The 15036-nt window shown below is 36.9% G+C and overlaps 1 protein-coding gene across 5 annotated transcripts in view; it reads left to right on the top strand.

Annotated features, from left to right (window-relative positions):
• OPA1 (OPA1 mitochondrial dynamin like GTPase) overlaps positions 1-15036 on the top strand; it is an 86222-nt gene that overhangs the window by 51158 nt on the left and 20028 nt on the right. For all 5 annotated transcript variants that reach the window (XR_004625698.1, XM_034661068.1, XM_034661089.1 and 2 more), the window contains 7 exons: positions 1023-1175; positions 2509-2617; positions 3200-3279; positions 7443-7583; positions 9350-9466; positions 11185-11278; positions 12195-12305. Coding sequence is in view for 4 of the 5 variants with exons in the window: in XM_034661068.1 (XP_034516959.1) it covers positions 1023-1175; positions 2509-2617; positions 3200-3279; positions 7443-7583; positions 9350-9466; positions 11185-11278; positions 12195-12305 (805 nt within the window). In the remaining variant the exon portion in view is untranslated. The remainder of the gene's footprint in view (positions 1-1022; positions 1176-2508; positions 2618-3199; positions 3280-7442; positions 7584-9349; positions 9467-11184; positions 11279-12194; positions 12306-15036) is intronic.

Here is a 15036-nt window from a genome sequence, read left to right as displayed (position 1 = left end):
GACCCCTGTCCGTTCTCGACACATTTACCCCTAAAATAACTAGAGGACTGCTGCCAGTACTCCACTAGCTCTTCTCACACCTGGCTCTGACATCCGGGCCCTATCTCATGGTAGGATGTGGTCACATCCTAAGGCTCAGCAGGGAAGTGGTCATTCTGTCTCCTGCTGCTTTCTCCCTTCATGCTTGGGGGTGGCAGAAAGATGTGGATCTGCTAAAGGGTCAGGAAACATAGATTCTCATACCTCACTGGGCATTCTTGGACAGTCACGTTGTTTATGCCGTGATTTCTTAATGTTTAAAATGAGGAGGGCTAAATAAAAAATATAGCATTAACTAGCTCACTTAATCACAAGAAGATTTAATTCTTAGTTACTTTTGACACTATGCTCTTCCTTTCACTGCCGGGTAGTTCCAAGTTAGCCGTAATATAGGTTGAATATTACTTACATTGAATATAAGTAATACTAAGTTTGATTGAAGATGTTGATGCGTTGCTTCATATATTTGCGTAAAGGCAAAGATGTGAAGAAGACTAAACCATTATGACATTTTAAACTTTCTACAGCAGGCAAACTCACATGTTGTACAGAATGAAATAAATGAACTAAGTGTGGTGGCTGATTGGAGTGCAGACCTATCTCAAGGGGGCGGCCCCTGTTCAACTCCAGTTAGTTATGTAGGAATGCAGGTACAATGGTGCCAGATAGTTCAAGAGAGGCTGGAAGCATTTTATATGAAGTCTATTATTAGTGTTGGCTACTAATTTTTTAAATTTAAAACACTGTATGTCTAGCAAAACATGTCAGAACTCCAGATCTATCCCACCAGCTACCAGTGTGAGATCTCTAGGCCAGAGTTTATATTTGCTGCCTTTAAAAAAAAAAAAAACAAAACCCATTGTAGTTTCATATGTATTTTGTGATAAGTTGACTTTTACATCTATTTGTCTTAAATTCACGTGTTTGTCATGTTACATATTAAAGTATGTAATAAAACACAGCTTTTTTCCTTTTAAATCGAGGTTGCTTGGGAGACCCTACAAGAAGAATTTTCCCGCTTCATGACAGAACCAAAAGGGAAAGAGCATGATGACATATTTGATAAACTTAAAGAGGCTGTTAAAGAAGAAAGTATTAAACGCCACAAGTGGAATGATTTTGCGGAGGACAGCTTGGTACGTCATTTGTATATTACGGTGTCAGCCTCACAGTTTTATATAATTTCTCAAATTGATACTCTTTTTATAAGAAGTTATTTTATACGACCATTTCAATAAGGTCATTATTTAAAATAATGAGGGAAAGAAGTAGTTTAACTCTCTGCAATCAGCCCTTTAACAGTTCTCTGCTATTTCTTTCATGGCTGTCGTTTCAGAGAAAAGTCAAACTTCGTAGTAAACAGGCTTCTATAAACTGCCACAGATTGTTGTCCACTAGCCATTACATGGGCCTGAACCACAGATGGCGCAGATAGCTGCTTCTTATTTTACCCTTGGTGGTAGTGAAAGGAATTAGATGCATTGCTTTTCAGTGGATTTGAGTCATAAAATATTAGACTCCGAAAACAGTGCTAACTACCACATGTTGAATGCTTGAAAGGTGCCAGAAACTCTACAATATATTTTGTAAGCACTATTTTATTCAGTTCTTAAGCAGTCGTCTTATTGTCCTTGGCAAAGCTCAGACTCAAGCCCTGCTCTAATTACAAAGCCTGGCTCTTGACCTTCACAAAATCCTCCACCTCCAGCAGATCTTTTGTTATGTAGAACGTTGCGTCACCACAAACCTTTAAGCACCTGTTCTGCTCAGACCGCTAGGAGGAGGCTCCGCTGAAAGATAAGATGGAACAGTTTTCTAGGAAAATGCATATCTCACTGGGGGCTAGTTGTAATTACAATCTATTTTTAATCAAGTGTTTGTCTTCCTGTTTAAAAACTATATTCATTCTTGTTAAATGCCTTAAGATTAGCTTTCTGCGAGAAGTGTCCTTTTTCATTCATTCATTCAAGACTTATAAAATTTAGAAATCGGTGTTCTTAAAATAAATAACTCACATTTGTTTATGGTTGTCCAGACCTTTTAAGCTTCTCTCTTTGATACTTTTCATTGATGTTAACAGTGAGACAGTGGTTGTTGTTCTCCTCTTTTTTGAAAATGCAGACACACAGATCATATGGCAAAAAGAAGAGGTAGCGGTGATCTGAATCTTTAACTCCTGAGAACTAGGGTTCTAGGTGCAGGTTTTATGTAGTTACATGTATGATATGCCTCTATCTTATGCATAGCTCATTTAATTTGGTATAGGAAAAAATCTTCACTTTTCATTCTTTTGGAAGAAAGCTGACAAATAGGTAATAGGACCTCCTGCATTTGCATGGAAGCAACGTACTTTTATGTTTTAGGTACATCTGTTATATTGTGTATTTGATAAGCTGTCTATTTGAATAAAATTGCTACGATGATAAGGCATAAATCAAATTAGCTGTTTTTCTTTCCTTGTTGCTTCAGAGGGTTATTCAGCACAATGCTTTAGAAGACCGTTCCATATCTGATAAACAGCAGTGGGATGCAGCTATTTATTTTATGGAAGAAGCTCTTCAAGCTCGTCTCAAGGATAGTAAGTAGGGACACAGGTTATGGAGTTTTGAGTATTCCCAGTGGTGAAGGAATTATCCAACTTGATGAACATTTGTTAAAAAAAAAAAGTTTTAAAAAATAAATGAAACCAGCATTTTATAGTCTTTGTCATTAATATTATAGTTAAATATTTTTTGTGAGATTTTTCAGTCAAGTGCTTAGTGCAAACCAGACACATTTATATGTACTCATATTCTAAAAAACTGTAATTGAAGATTGTTTTAGTATTTGTCTCTATACTGACAGGAACTTTACAAATTAAATTATTTCTTATATATGTACCGTATCAATCCTGTAATCTTTTTATTTCAGCTGACTTTATATTGATACAGCAGTTTGAAATAGTTAAGTAAGCAAGACTGCTTATTATTAGTTATAATTTATGTACTTGGTAAGTGATGAAATTCTGGATGAATTAAAAAAAAANAGCTGACTTTATATTGATACAGCAGTTTGAAATAGTTAAGTAAGCAAGACTGCTTATTATTAGTTATAATTTGTGTACTTGGTAAGTGATGAAATTCTGGATGAATTAAAAAAAAATTTGTTTTAATTTTTCTAGCTGAAAATGCAATTGAAAACATGATAGGTCCAGATTGGAAAAAGAGGTGGTTATACTGGAAGAACCGGACCCAAGAACAGGTAAAAAACAAACCTCTGTGTTGTGATATAATTTCATTTATTTTATCAAGCATTAAAATACAGGTTTTGCGTGCCTCCAGACCAAGCTTAATAATTTCAAATGTTTTGTGTCAGCCTTTCTAAACTATAATGAATCTTTAGAAAAAATAGAAAACTACAAAAGAAAGTTGGGTTTTNTAATTTCAAATGTTTTGTGTCAGCCTTTCTAAACTATAATGAATCTTTAGAAAAAATAGAAAACTACAAAAGGAAGTTGGTTTTGTTTTGTTTTGNGGGTTTTTTTTGTTTTGTTTTAAGTGGAGTAGCTGTGTTACTAAAAGGAAGGGGAAATGAACCATGCCCCTCTAGTGGTAGATTACTTTATTTCAATTCCCTGTTTGAGGTAAAGCAAAAATTAAAGTTATGAACAGAAATAAAAAATGACAAGGATTTCGGAGGATGTAGAGTGAATGTGATTAGAATAAAAGCTATAGTGACTTTTTTTTGCCTCATCTGTTGTTACCTCTGGATTTTTCTGTTAGCTTGCTGCTGTGTTCCCAAAATAGGTATAAAAATTCAGATAGGAAGTAGAACTGTAGAATTTATTCATTCAGTAAATATTTAATGAGCACTTCAGAAGAACAAAATGGTAAAGGCAAGTATAAATAACTTGACAAATGAATAGAGGGAAGATGTACAGATCATTCAAGTCCCCATCCCGTACCATCTTTTTATTCCTTATTGTTACAGCTTCTCTTCCTAGCTAGCATTCAGTTTTACACCACATCTCATGCTTATGTTCATTCCTTAAAAGAGAGAAAACAATATAGGACCAAAATACATAAATGAAGGAAGTAATGAATAAGAAAAAGAGGTGGAATCAATCCCCTTTCTTTCCTTCAGTCTTTGAATGCGTGTAATTAAAGAAAGGAGACCGAGGTACAGAAATATCAAGAGAAAAAATTTTAAAAATGGAAAATTACCAAATGCCATGTCATTCATGTTTTTTAATTTTTTTGTTTCCATCTTAAATACAGAAATAAGTTATATAATCAACACTATATATATATGTGTGTGTGTGTATATATATATTTGTGTGTGTATATATATATAATATATATATTATATATATACACATTAGTTTCATGCATTTTTTTTCCATAAGCTATCTAACAGATGCGAGTTCCAGTTTGTCTTAAAAAAAAGTAAAGGGTCAGTCTTCCTCTTCTCTTTTTTCTGATAGGATTCTTGTGGAAAAATGAGTCATTAAGAGACTGGAGAGAAGCCGAGGAAGTGGACAGAGTTAGTGGTCGGATCATGCATGTTTTCAGGGAGCATCAGTTATCTCTCTCGACACATGGGCTGAGAGGACGAAGTCTGTCAGAAAAGAATTTCTAGGAGATCCATCAGAGGTTTCTGATCTTAAGACTAGAAGAAGAATTGATTGAAAAGAACAGACGCGAGGCAGATAAACTTGGAACAAAAATGGTGTCTGACCATCGTGGCTTAAGGGAAATTAGGCCTAACGTCTCCAGAGTAATCAATGATGGCAGCTTGCCTCAGCAACTAGTGGCAAATGAGAAAAAACTCATAGTTGTGATTTTCTCAGGAATTTGAACCCATACAGGATCCCTGCAAGAGAAATAGAGGAATTAGTTTGAAGATTAATGCAGGGACCTGTGGCCTAGGAGANAGGTTTCTGATCTTAAGACTAGAAGAAGAATTGATTGAAAAGAACAGACGCGAGGCAGATAAACTTGGAACAGAAATGGTGTCTGACCATCATGGCTTAAGGGAAATTAGGCCTAACGTCTCCAGAGTAATCAATGATGGCAGCTTGCCTCAGCAACTAGTGGCAAATGAGAAAAAACTCATAGTTGTGATTTTCTCAGGAATTTGAACCCATACAGGATCCCTGCAAGAGAAATAGAGGAATTAGTTTGAAGATTAATGCAGGGACCTGTGGCCTAGGAGAGGAATATGGAAACCCTTCAAACCTTGTCAGGGCAGCATGTATAAGACCCAGACTGACTCTAGAACAGAGGCCATAATTGGGGGTGTAGGGGGAGGGGCATCAGGACTGCCTGAGGAGGTGTTTGTATGTGTTATGTTTCATTTGCTGTTTCAAAAGAAAGCCCCTCCTGTCAGACTCACTGAATCAAGTTCTCATTCTCTAACCTTTTTATCCCTCCTGCTCACTGTGGAAAAACACTATTCTAGACCTAATTCCCAGAGGTTACTGTGAGAAACAGATTCTAGAAGAGGTGGAGACTATCCCCATGTCTCACACTGTAAGTTTAGGTGGCTGTGTAACAATCCCTTCTGTTTTTTTGAATGACTGATTTAGCAGGAAAAGAAATTGAAAATTGTCCTGTGTTAAAGATAAGAAGTCTATGCTCTGTAAACTATTCTGTACTTTTTTTTACATTTTACTTAGTTTTCTAGGGAAAAATCCATCCCTTTGAAACATTCTCACTGTGTCTCAGCTGAACTGTGGAGATCTTGTTCAGGATGGATGGGAGAGTAGTGTCCTCCTGAAAAACCCAGTGTGGTCAGGGGTATAGGTGGACAGACAGAAGTGAAAATAAGACAAGAGTTGGGGAATATCATCTAACTTAGAGATTTCCTTCTTACTTCAGACCAAGGGCAGATGTTTAAGAAAACTAAAATTTCTCTTCATTAAGTAATAGCTCTTCTAAAGTGTCATATTTTCAGAGAATATTAATTAGTAGTTTCGTTTATAAGCCAGTTATTTACATTTACATTGTATTCTTCTGTAAGTACTCAAAAATACTGTAGCTTGCTACCGTTTGGGGCAAAGTGTTGTGGTAGTAGCTTGTTCAGAGTAATGAGTGAATTTGAAGCTAGTTTCTTTTACCATGGAATTTTGAAAGGATTGAAAAAAGAAAAGATAAACATAATTTGACACTGTATAAGAGTCTTATTTTCAATTTTATCACTAGTATGTATATGTTTTCTTCTTTGGGTCATCAGACTGCAAACAATTCGTAGAAAAGAGATTGGAAGTACATTTAAGAATGATAGGCACCTTGGGGGGCACCTGGCTGGTTCAGTTGGTGGAGGGTGCTACCCTCGATCTCAGGGTTATAAGCTCAAGCCTCCTGTTGGGTGTAGAGATTACTTAAAAATAAAATCTTAGGGATACCTGGGTGGCTCAGTCAGTTAAGCGTCTGCCTATCGGGTCAGGTCATGATCCCAGGGTCCTGGGTTAGAGCCCCACTTCTCGCTCCCTGCTCAGCATAGAGTCTTCTTCTCCCTCTCTCTGCCCCTGCCCCTGCTTGTGCTCTCTCTCTCCTGCTTTCTGTCTCGTCCTTGCTTGCTCTCTCAAATAAATAAATAAAAATCTTTAAAATAAATAAATTAAAAATAAAATCTTAAAAAGGGAGAAGGATGATAGGCACCTTGGAAAAGCAGTCTAAAGCACAATTTTTAATGAAAAGACTTTTTTAAAAAATGCCAACTATGATTTTCATATTTAATCTATCAGAAAAGAGGGGCGCCTGGGTGGCACAGCGGTTAGGCGTCTGCCTTCAGCTCAGGGCGTGATCCTGGCGTTATGGGATCGAGCCCCACATCAGGCTCTTCTGCTATGAGCCTGCTTCTTCCTCTCCCACTCCCCCTGCTTGTGTTCCCTCCCTCGCTGGCTGTCTCTATCTCTGTCAAATAAATAAATAAAATCTTTAAAAATAATAATAATAATAATTTATCAGAAAAGAAACATGTCAGCAGGTGCAAGTCCCTACAGTCATCCAGATCTTAGATACGAGTCATTTATAGAACATTATCTGTTCCCATGTATTCAGGGTCCTTTTTCCTAGACTGATACCCTATCCTAAGGTCAAGAAGCTATATAGTAAGGTACCTGGTACTATGATGATAAAACATTTCAGCAAAAGTAATATATATAACAAGGCTAATTTGTTTGTTTTTTGTTTTGTTTGTTTGTTTGTTCGGGTTTTTTTTCCCTTGCCTAAGTCCAGCTTATTCTGCCTTTGTAAGTCGGTTGTCCTGTATTCATCAGCCAAGATACTATGTTCTTTCTTGTTTCTTGTGTGGAGCTCGGGTACCCTATTGTGCAATAGCAATCTATTTATTAAAATGTTTCATAAGTGTACCAAATCATGAACCGTCTAAAACACAGCTCTCTCTTAAACAATTTCAAGTTTGTCCACAACGAAACCAAGAACGAATTGGAGAAGATGTTGAAGTGTAATGAGGAGCACCCGGCCTATCTGGCGAGCGATGAGATAACCACAGTGCGAAAGAACCTCGAATCCCGAGGAGTAGAAGTGGACCCAAGCTTGGTAATACATATTGCTGATAAGCAGGAACTTGCTTCCTTAATCTTTGTTTCTCGTGGTGAAATGTGACTACTTCTCACATGTTACTTGGATATTTAAGTGCTTGATTTGACTCTGGTCGTGTGTACTTTTGCTGACAATGAAAACAGTCATTTTGGTTGTGCCCAGAGTAGAGATTTATTTTCAGTATTCCTTTATTAAGTGTAATGCTTTAATTTCTAAGTGAGGGTTGAGACTTGGAAAAGTGACGTACCTGGGCAAGTTCGACAGGGAGCTCTGGCAGAGGGGTTCTTCAGCCACATCTGTGCACCCACTGCACTGCTTCAGGTGGAAGGTACAGGTTCTGCTTCAATACGCTTAACTCATCTGTGTGTTTTCTCCGTCACTTGCACCTCAATCACGTATGAGAGGTTTAGAAAAAAGACGAACGTTCAGTTTTTATTAAATTGGTTAGTGCCTTAGGGTTCCGTCTCATTTTCCTCATTCATAATAAACATAAGAATAAAAATAATTACAGTTTAGACTATGTTTTATTTATCTTCATGATGCTTATTTGGAAAAATTTTTTAAAAATAACTGTCTGGGCCTGTGTGCCCCAGTGAGGATGTAAGGGATCAAAATTTCATTATAATATTAGCTTAAATTAAGTGAAACCCAATTAGATAAATAGTTCTAAGGGGGAAAATAATCATATAATAAATTTCAGAGCCACACATAAATTCTTTTTGAGATTATCTACTATTTATGTTTCTGCACCTGAGAAATGAGTATACTTAATATAAATTCCACCAGAGGTCAGAACAAGAAAAGAAAGCAGGTCAAACTCAAAGCAGTTCAAGCTGTTACATCTAGCATTATTTATAAATTGAAAATGAAATTAAAACTAATAATTACATGAAACTATTAGTTGAATATAAATTTCATTTATCCACATTTGTACTTTGCCCACATATTAGGATATGCATTGGCTATATAAATTACTTTTTCTGAGCAAGAAAATCTCAGGTTTTTTCCAAGAGACATTTTGTTCAGGGTACTTTATGAAGCTATGAAATAATTAGCAAAGTATTATAACAAGAATAGCAGGTGGGCTAGATGTCAGATGTGAATTCTAGCACAGTTTCATCCCATTCGTTAGTAATAGTACCATTAGTAACTAATCTCTTTGAACTTCCACTTTCCTCATCTGTCATATAGTGTTGATGATATTTGTTATACCTACTTAACATTCTTACTGTCATGCTCAGAAAAGATAATGGTGTGAAAGAACCTTGAACACTCTAACAAACCTCATGGTGATGACATTAGGGGGGTCGTTTTGCTGGGGTAACAATGAAGTGTAGTAATCAAAAAGGAAATACTGTTGATGGACATGGTCTGAGACCAGCTTCCTAGTCCTAACTCTGTCCTTAGATTAAGCTCAACACCCCTTTTTCCTTGGGGCTCCTTAGTCTAACTAGGGCAGTGAATAATCTCAACCTTATCTACTCTACAGGATGCTTATATGAATATAATAACAATGCTTGTTAAAAAACATTGCACATTTGGAATTACATAAACCAGTTAAGGGGTCAGAGTAGTGGTAATCTAATCTTTGTCTTAAAAAATTTTTTTTAATGGATAAAAAAGATTGGTAGAATAATAACATTACCGTTAGTTTTAACTATTTTTTTTTTTAGAAGCAGACTCTTTGGATGACTTTTCAGAATGTGGTCAACCTGCAGAGTGTATGGTAACTCTTTGTTTTTTGTGTTCTTTTTTCATTTTAGATTAAAGATACGTGGCACCAAGTGTATAGAAGACACTTCTTAAAAACAGCTCTAAACCATTGTAACCTTTGTCGAAGAGGCTTTTACTACTACCAAAGGCATTTTGTAGATTCTGAGGTAAGGTGTCCAAAAACAACGGGAGATGCTTTTAGTGATCGTTGTTTAGATGCTTAAAAGCGAACTGCAACTTTAGCATTAGTTTTAAATCCTTTGATCTACTGGGGAAAGTATGTGTGATTTATGAAGAATAACCTAATTCCTGTCTTTTCTAAGGTATTACTAGTCTATATTTTACACACTGTAAGATTTTATATGCAGATAATGGGCACTAACCCACCTTTTAATTTTTTTTTTAAGAATTAACTTTTGGGGGCGCCTGGGTGGCTCAGCTGGTTAAGCATCTGCCTTCAGCTCAGATCATGATCTCAGGTCTGTGATCAACCCCCACATTGGGCTCCCTGCTCAGCGGGGAGTCTGCCTCTCCCTCTGCCACTCCCCCTGCTTGTGATCTCTCTCTCTGATAAAAAATCAATAAACAGAATCTTTAAAAAAAAATAAGGTTTTGGGTTTTTTTTAAGATTTTATTTATTTATTTGACAGAGAAAGAGGCAGTGAGAGAGGGAACACGAGCAGGAGGAGTGGGAGAGGGAGAAGCAGGCTTCCTGCCGAGCAGGGAGCCTGATGCAGGGGCTCAGTACCAGAACACTGTCAACATGACCTGAGCTGAAGGCAGACACTTAACGACTGAGCCACCCAGGCACCCAAGAATTAACTTTTTTATGTTAGAAAATAGTACATTCTTGTTGTGGAAATGCAATAAACAAATGTAAAAAAAATGCAAAAGGAAATAGTCACTTATTTAAAAAATTCCTTAATATTCCGTATAAGTCACTTATAATCCCCCGACCTAGAAGTAATTTTAGTTAACATTTTTATATATATCTGTTCAATTCTTTCTATATGTAGTTGTGTGTGCATGTGTATGACATAACAGTCCATTTGGATAGTGGAAATCATACTGCAAAAACAATTTTTATTGTGCTTTCTCTTATATTATTATAATTCTTTCTTTATATCATTAAAATCTCTAAATAATTATTTGAAAGAACTATATCAAGTTGTACGTTGTTTAATGCCACGTTTCACAGAGTAACCCCTAGGTGGCAGCAGACCGATGTATTTTGAGCATTTTTTTACAAGCAGAAATGCTTTTTAAAATATCCTTCTGACAGAGCTCTCTATTAATCAGTGGTCTTGAGACCCCTAAAATAAGAGGTTTTGAGTTTTCTACAGCTTAAAATAAATTTGTATTTAAAAGTACCTATGTTAAAAGTGGCAAGTTTTTTGCATAATTGTTGAGAAGACCTCTCTACAGAATAAGCTTCTTTTAAAACATATCATTAATTTATATTTATATACAGCTGCATTTCAAAACTGGCTTGAGTGCACAAAGAAAAGAGGTTAACCTAAGGGTATATTTAAGCTAACATGGTTATTAGCTGAAACTAAAAATTAAGGGTATATGCTATGAATTTCTACTTCTATATAATGTCATGAAATTCTGTACTTTCCAAATTTCTTTGCTTTGTCATTGGAATCAAAACAAACCTCAGGGGGTGGGGGCAGATTGAAGCCAAATTACGCTGATGTTCATGGACCTGCGCGGAGAAGATTCAATGGCTTGTATCTACAATAGGAATATATGTATTAGGCAGATATGAGGTTTTTTATTGAAGTTTGGGGTATAGGTACTAACTTCGGTAATCGTATGTGTTTATGATCATGGTTTTCATTTTTAAATTTGCATCTGGTAATCTTAATTACCTAAATTTCAGTTGGAATGCAATGATGTTGTCCTGTTTTGGCGAATACAGCGCATGCTTGCTATCACTGCAAATACTTTAAGACAGCAACTTACAAACACTGAAGGTAAGCCACAGAGGGACCACTTTCTAATTCTAACATCAAAAAAATAGTAATAACTCATTTTTAAGGGAAGGATATCAAAATTCGTCTTTAAAAATAGATTCATTAGGGGCACTTGAGTGGCTCAGTTAATTAAGCTTCTGACTGTTGGTTTCGGCTCAGGTTATGATCTCAAGGTCATGAAATTGAATCTGCTTGAGATTCTTTCTCTCCCTCTCCCTCTCCCCACCCCATAGGCACATTTTCTCTCTCTCAAATAAATTGAAAATAAATTTAAAAATAAAAATAGATTTGGGGCGCCTGGGTGGCACAGCGGTTAAGCGTCTGCCTTCGGCTTAGGGTGTGATCCCAGCGTTATGGGATCGAGCCCCGCATCAGGCTCCTCTGCTATGAGCCTGCTTCTTCCTCTCCCACTCCCCCTGCTGTGTTCCCTCTCTCGCTGGCTGTCTCTATCTCTGTCAAATAAATAAATAAAAATCTTTAAAAAAAATAAATAAATAAAATAAAAATAGATTTGTTAGAAAAATTGTAAACTGTAATCTTCCCTTAATATATTAATGAAAATAATCATAATTGGAAAAGATGGGCGATAAAACATGCCAGAGGTCTCCCTTCATTACATAAAAACTGTTAGAAAAGGACTCCTAAACATCACTTAAGTTTTTTGGGGAAATCCTCACTTCTTTAAAGCATTAGGACTTGAGAATAGGACTTTTCTCTGAGATTATGTGTTCGATTCACGTTGGATAAAAGTAATGTATAACAGGTACAGATTCTCCCTATAACTTTGAGAAGTCTCAACTCAGTAGATCTAACATCATGAGACAAATCAGAACTCACTCTCCAAATGTTGCTAATTTATCATCCTCGTGCATTCATAAAAATGATGCTCCTCAAGTTTTTTGTTTACTTTGAACAGTTAGGCGATTAGAGAAAAATGTGAAAGAGGTATTGGAAGATTTTGCTGAAGATAGTGAGAAGAAGGTAAAACTGCTCACTGGCAAACGAGTTCAGCTGGCTGAAGACCTCAGTAAGTAGTTCTTCCTGCCCTCCACCTCACTGCCTTTTCTCCTCCATTTCCATTATCCATTCATCCATTTAATCGCAGATATAGAAAATATATACAAGGAACTTCTTTTTGATGAACTATTTGAGATAAAGTTGCTGATCTGTAGCCCCATCACTTTCAAGTACTTTAATGTGCGTTTCTTAGAAACAAGGATTTTCTCCTAGCAACCATAATGCAACCATCAAAATCAGGATGTTGGCACTGATACATTACTGCATCTAATTTTCAGACCCCATTCAAATGTGTCATGTGTCGTCCTAGTGTTGTCCTTCCATGTAACAAGATGTTCCACACTCACTGTATCTTCCCTGATCCAGCTTCTTTTTTTGAAGAATGGTATTTAGAAATCAAGAGTGGGGAACTAGATACACTGATTGTTATTGGAATATCACTGTTCCCAGACTCTCTCAGGGAAAGAGTTGGGGAACAGATTTTGCATTCATTGTGTGCGTGTGTGTGTGTCTGCACGTGCATTCGGGCATGTATACATGTGTAGATACGTGTACACACATTTACATTGTATTCCTAATTATAGGTATATGTCTGTATTGAAAATCATGAGTTGGCACTGATACTTTCCATTTTAATTCAGTAATAGAGTTAGTTCATCCTACTTTTCTCCTTTTCCTGACAATGAGATATCTGGCTCCAAGTCTCCTTAATATATTTACTTCCTTTGATCAGTCTTCCTGTACGTAACCAAACTCGTCACTGTCCCCTTCATTGCACAAGCATCCTTTTCACCCAGCTTAGGCTCTAACCACCCCACTCTAGGCCACACAACAGTGACTCGCCCTGTGTTGACACCCTTTACACTGAGCTCATACTCTGGCAGTGTGTACCAGGCGTATCCCCCTTTATCCTTCCCACCTCTCCCCCTGCACCTCCTCCCCTGAAGCCCGGCCCTGCTTTTGTAGAGGACATCCTCTTCACCCTACATGCGCTCCAGCAGTGTGCACCAGACTGGACTGCCCTCCTACAGGGACACTTTCTCACTACTGGGCCAAGCCACCAGCGCCCGTGTGAACACCCTCTTCAGCCAGGTTGGGCTTTACCAGCTACACTAGACCCACTAGGCTTTCCCTGCTGTCACCCCTCCCCCACCTCCAGCCTAGCTTGGCCTTACTGATCACCTTGTCATTTTGTTTGTGGGGGATATTTGGTTCTTTTCCTGAATGCTGGTCAGTTCCTAGCTTTAAAGTATTTGGATTGCATATTAAGATTTACTTAGATCCTTGAGAACCCAAGGAAATCCGTGAAAGAGTAGTAGTAAATAAAAATAAAAATACTGAGGTTGGTGCTTCTGTTTGAGCTTACCTTGGTACAAGTTGCCCCTCATTTAATTTCATGAAACAAAGTATTTTTACTTTCAGTGTGTACTTAAATGTAGTGTCTTAGGAGTTTTCTGATAGCTAAGAGAAAGCAGATACTAAGTAGGAAGAAGTTCATCACATTTGAAAACCATTTCTAATCTGAACTTAGGTCACTACACTTCCTAAAACATGCAGGAGAAACCAGCCGTCTTCCTGTTTAATACCCCACGCCTCAGCGGCTCGCGCCTCCACCACTGTCGCCTCCCTCTCTCTGTTACCTCAGCTCGTCATTTGTTCTCGTTTCTGTCCTTTCTTCCCTTAAATAATCTTTTTTTTTAAAACGTATCTCATTTTAGCTTTTATTTCCATTTCCTGTTGCTTTTCTTTTAATTTCTTTTACGTCACTTTATCAGAATAATTAAGTTTGTGCTAACTCGTAGATCTGTGTTTGAAGTGAACTGCCATTCACTAGCTGTGTTATCTTAGGGTATCTCTCAGAGCCTTAGCCTCCTGTTTGTAAAAATGACTCCAATAGTTATTATATTGCTTGGAGGGGCTTTGGGAGAATTACTTCAAAAACCACTTGCAAGTCCCTGCTTCACAGTTTTATGCTACATTAGTGCTGTTACAAGAAGAAGTGTGTCAGTGTCACGAGGTGTACAACTATATTTCTTTTATATCCCTCAGGAAATGGTTATCAGACAATAAAATACTTCAATGTATTTTACCAGCATATATAATTTTCAGTAATTAAAAATAAAGTGTCTTTTCTCATGTTTTGTAAGAGAGCCTTATATAGCCCCATTACTTTCTAGTCCCAATTTGATTACTTCAGGAAAGTGAATTGCTAACACAGATTTGTGCACTGTCATGCCAAGTCTTATGTTATCCTGATGTTTTCCTGAGAAAGTACTCCTGTGACTCCCTTGAAATGATTTCCTATTTTTGTACATATAAAATTATAGTGTGTTAATGTACCAAATAACATCCTTGGAAGCAAGTGTTTCACCAGTGACTCCGCTTCATCATTCACACTAAAGGAGATGAGCCATGACGTTGTGTATTAGTTGGAAAAGACTCCTGCGAGTACCTTTTCCATAATGTTTATCGTTAGTGTAACACCTGGGAATATGGTCATGGATCCTTTTAGCCAGAAAACTTTCAAAGTTTTAACAGTAACTACCGTATTACTTAGATCAAAGCTTTTAATACATAGCATGTTGAGTTAGAATATAGTGTGTTGATGGAATTTAGAAAAAGGGAAATAGTCAAAAGAGCTTTTACTACAATTTCAAAATAGTACAGGGCTAGAGTATTGTGGAGTTTGGAAAAGTTTAACGCATCATATTTTTTGCCAGTTTTTATTAAACTTGCTTGAT

This window comes from Ailuropoda melanoleuca, chromosome 1, assembly GCF_002007445.2.
Source record: "Ailuropoda melanoleuca isolate Jingjing chromosome 1, ASM200744v2, whole genome shotgun sequence".
NCBI classification, from domain to species: domain Eukaryota; kingdom Metazoa; phylum Chordata; class Mammalia; order Carnivora; family Ursidae; genus Ailuropoda; species Ailuropoda melanoleuca.
This window is presented reverse-complemented; position numbering and strand designations above follow the sequence as displayed.